The sequence below is a fragment of the Paramormyrops kingsleyae genome, unplaced genomic scaffold, assembly GCF_048594095.1.
Source record: "Paramormyrops kingsleyae isolate MSU_618 unplaced genomic scaffold, PKINGS_0.4 ups41, whole genome shotgun sequence".
Lineage (NCBI taxonomy): Eukaryota > Metazoa > Chordata > Actinopteri > Osteoglossiformes > Mormyridae > Paramormyrops > Paramormyrops kingsleyae.
Window position 1 is genome coordinate 460964 of NW_027325979.1, and position 4037 is coordinate 465000.

A 4037-nucleotide genomic window follows, 5' to 3' on the forward strand; every position below is an offset into this window, starting at 1 on the left:
CATTTTGGGTGAATTTTTTCCGAGGAAAGGTTCATTACACAAATGTTTCACAGAACTTATCTTCTGCCTTAGTGGTAACTGTACAGTAGTGGTTCTCAAACTTTGGGGCACATCCCCCTCCCTGAGGGTCATACAGATCATATGGCTGGGGGGGAGGGGGGCACAAAACTGAAATAATGCAGAACTTTTAAGGCAAAAAGTTAAACTAATAGCCAGTTGGGATTTTTTTTCCCAATGTACATTTTTACAATGTTTGTGATGTTATGCCAATACATTAAAGCTGGGGTGTGGAGTTCAGCTCATCTGGTGACCAACTGTTTGGGCAGGGTGCATAACAAAGTTTGATGACTGCTGCTCTAAAGAGCCTATCAAAGCCCTAACTTTGTTTATTTTTGTGTTTTTAGAAGTATATACTCATTTCAATCTTGCTGCTTGCAACTTGTTCCAAAAAAGCTGAGGCGACAACTTTTGTACATTCCAAAATATTCCTTGATCTGGTGATAATGCTCATTATAAAAGCTTCCATGAAAGGATGCAGGGATGGAAGATTACAGACATTCCGCAATAGTTTTCAATCTTACCCATCACTCAGAGATTTCTCCTTATTCTCATAATCTTTTAATAATACCATGTACTGCAGAGACTGAATTTTTAAAATTCCTTTCAATTGTGCTTTGAGAAATGCTAAGATTTTGGATTATTCAATTACATAGTGGTTCGTCAAAGAGGATTTATTTGCATTGTATACCACACCATTTTTTAAAATTGGAGTTAAAGAAAACTACACCAAGTTGTGTCAAAATAAACTAATATGGATAAGGAAAAATCATAAAAATTGCTTAATTTTGTAGTTTTTTTATTTAAAGATTCATGCTAAAGATCTGAGTATTAAAAACTGTACTATTGCATAATGTTTTTGCAAAGAACTGATTCATGAGTGATTACTCCAGAATAACTGCATTTCAAACATCTTAACATCTTTATTAAGCAAATAACATCATAAATAAAAAAGTGCATAGAAAAATTAAACAGGTTTAGAAATATGTATACAATTATGTACAAACTCAAGTTCTTTATACAAGGTAACAAAGCCAAGTTCACCAGTAATTCTAATTTTTCCCCCAAATCTTTTTATGCTTTAAAATAAAGTTGGTACACAATGTTTGAAGAACAGTACTGGGAGTAATTTCCATGTTAAAAAATCAGTAAAACTAGTGCTTTGCATTCTTCATTGCACACAAGCCAGTTCTGCAGGACAGCTGAGACCAAGCCATATTTATGCACTTGCATTCCTTTACACCTTATGAGCTACTGAGGTAGAATCCTTGCAAGAGCTTTGTAGGGCAAGGTACCACGTAACACACACCATTAACGGTTTAATGGCGATAAAGAACAAGTAGTACTGGGTGGAGAAATAATGGTCCTCCTCACTGTGTTGTGAAAGGGCTACGGAGGGGCAATGAATTTCACTGAAAGACGATGGGGGGAGGCAGACTCGCTCCTTAGCAGGCTGTTTATGGCTGATTGCTGAGTAAATTAAAATACTGGGGAACTAATAACTTTTGCTTTATGTTAAAGTATAAAGCTAATATGAACTGAAATACAGGAAGCCAAGTTACAATAAACATTCCAGATACGTTCAACCACAATTATCTTAAAAGATAAAGAATCTGTCATATGGATACTGTAAGTAACATTGTTTTTACATTATGGACAGCAAAGAATTCACTCTACCTCCCAGTTACTATGGGTTTGTTAACGGAAAACAAGGAACTTAACACAGTTAAATTTAAACACACAAGACCTTTTTTTCCTTTAAGTAATGTACAAAGGCAGCAGTTTCGAAATGTCTAGAATTGGAGTGTGGGTGGCAAAACCAGAATTAGATTATTGCACTTAAAGGAAGTGGAAAAACCAAATACAAAATGGTCCATAATAAGGGTAGGTAGTGTTTCGCACATAAATAGAATTTTAAAAGGTGTTCATAATTATTCAGTTAAAAATTACATGTTCCTAGACAGCCAGACAATCAAATCTAGATGAATTTTGGAGATGTTGGAGAGATTGGAAAGTTGAGCTTTTACAAAAAGAAAAGAAAAACAGTATCAGTTTAGAAATGTTTAGAGATGTTCACTGGCAGTTTGACTTAAGCCATCATTTAGAGACATGTCAGTAAAAAGCCAATACGCGTAGTCAGGGGGAAAAATATTTCCTAAGATGCAACAAACATCTGCCCTGAAAGTAGTATAGGTCCAGATTTAAAGCTTCTCAACATTGTTTTCTAGGAAAGTAAAATGCTTCATGGATTGTACACTCTCTGTGCATTCGTACAGTCTCACAGAATGCACAAGAATAAGGAATGACTTAAAAATCTAAAATGAGTGGTGGGATAAAAGATTACAGAATTCCCCTGATAAGATGTCAGAAGGGGAACATGCACAATTGGCTTCTGTTACCCAATACAATGATGTGGGTGTGAGGGATGTTTCTGCAGCATGGAAAACTGCACATGTAGTAGAAGCTGATACCAGTTTAAGAGACTAAACCATTTATTTTTTGATTTCCTGTTCTGAAAATAGCTTCCCTTACCAGCTGTACACAGCACTTTCCTGGGGTGCGTTATACTCATTCGTTTTGGCATTTGGGATTGTCAAACAAAAAGGCAGAGAGGAAGCAAAATGATGGCTCAGTTTAACTGGTGATAGGAAAGAAGTGCCCCTATCTTCTCCTTTGCCCTCCAGCTATCGTTAGCTCCTCCTCATCATGCCGGACCCAGCCCCTCTCTCCCTGCATAGCTCAGCAAGCTTTCTTCCAGCCAATGGCAGCATTTGGAGGACCTTCACTCCCATAGTTCCGTGTTCCTAGTTAAGGAAGCGACGGCAGCGTCTGGCTCCACAGTTGCAGTTCAGCTTGTTGCTGGCGTCCTCGATGGGGAACTTGTAGTCGTAGGTGAGCTCCTCCCCCCGGTAGATCTTGCGTAGAGCGAAGATCACAATGTGCTTCTGGCCCTCCACGTTGATAACACGTGAGTAGCAGTTGGGCTCACAGGAGTGGTTGATGAAGCGTGCTGCATTCCCATGCATGGTGGCGTCTACCACATCAAAGTCGTCGATGCGGAACATATAACAGCCAATGCCCTGCAGAAAATGCAGAGAGGCAACAGAAATATTTACGTAATGGTTGGATGGGGAAATGATTCAGAATGGTAGGTAGACCCTTTCCGGAGAAAAAAACGTTTATAAATCATTGATATTTACTGAAGTATTATGATCTAGGAAGTATCATTGTAATCACCGAAATTCAGAAACTAACAATAAGGTTCGGTCAGCAACATGAAGCTAAGTAGGCTTGGGGCTGTGTGTGTTTGGCTCTGTGGGTTGTGATGGGAAGGTCGCCGCTCACATCCTGTGGTCTGTAGAGTGATTCCCCTATTGGGCCCTGTGCAAGGCTGTTAACCCCAATTGCTCTAGGGCAGGGGTCACCAACATGATTCCCGCGGGCACCAGGATGCCCCCAAGGACCACATGAGTCGCCCGCGGACCTGTTCTAAAAATAGCACAACTCACCAGTGAGCAGTGTCTAAAATTTAATTTTATCCTGTTGCTATTCTTCTTTAATTACATTTGCATTTATATAGCTTTGAAAACGATATCTTAAAAAAGCAGTTAAAACGTTTATTATACATGAAGTTTAGATAATTTTAGTAGGGTTTCAATCTGGTAGCCCTTTGTATGGCTCAGTACCCGTGAAGTAGCTCTCAGTTTCAAAATGGTTGGTGATCCCTGTTCTAGGGACTGGCTGACCCCGCTTTTTCAATTGCACGTCTCTTTAAATACAAGTACCTGCAAAGTAATGTAAATGTAAACTTAAGCTAGGAGTATAATACTTAATATTTCACTATATACACATATACACACATACATACATATACACATACATATATACATTATATATATATATACACATTATATATATATATACACACACATATATATACACATATACATACACATACATATACAGACACATACATATAC

General features: G+C 38.3%; 1 protein-coding gene across 2 annotated transcripts in view; it reads right to left on the reverse strand.

Moving 5' to 3' along the window:
- Positions 1–960: 960 nt before the first annotated feature.
- The window catches only part of LOC140586345 (histone-lysine N-methyltransferase 2B-like), a 73952-nt gene continuing 70875 nt past the window's right edge, over positions 961–4037 (reverse strand). For both annotated transcript variants that reach the window (XM_072708154.1, XM_072708153.1), the window contains exon 35: positions 961–3137. In XM_072708154.1, the coding sequence (XP_072564255.1) occupies positions 2862–3137 (276 nt within the window). In that variant the 3' untranslated portion in view covers positions 961–2861. The remainder of the gene's footprint in view (positions 3138–4037) is intronic.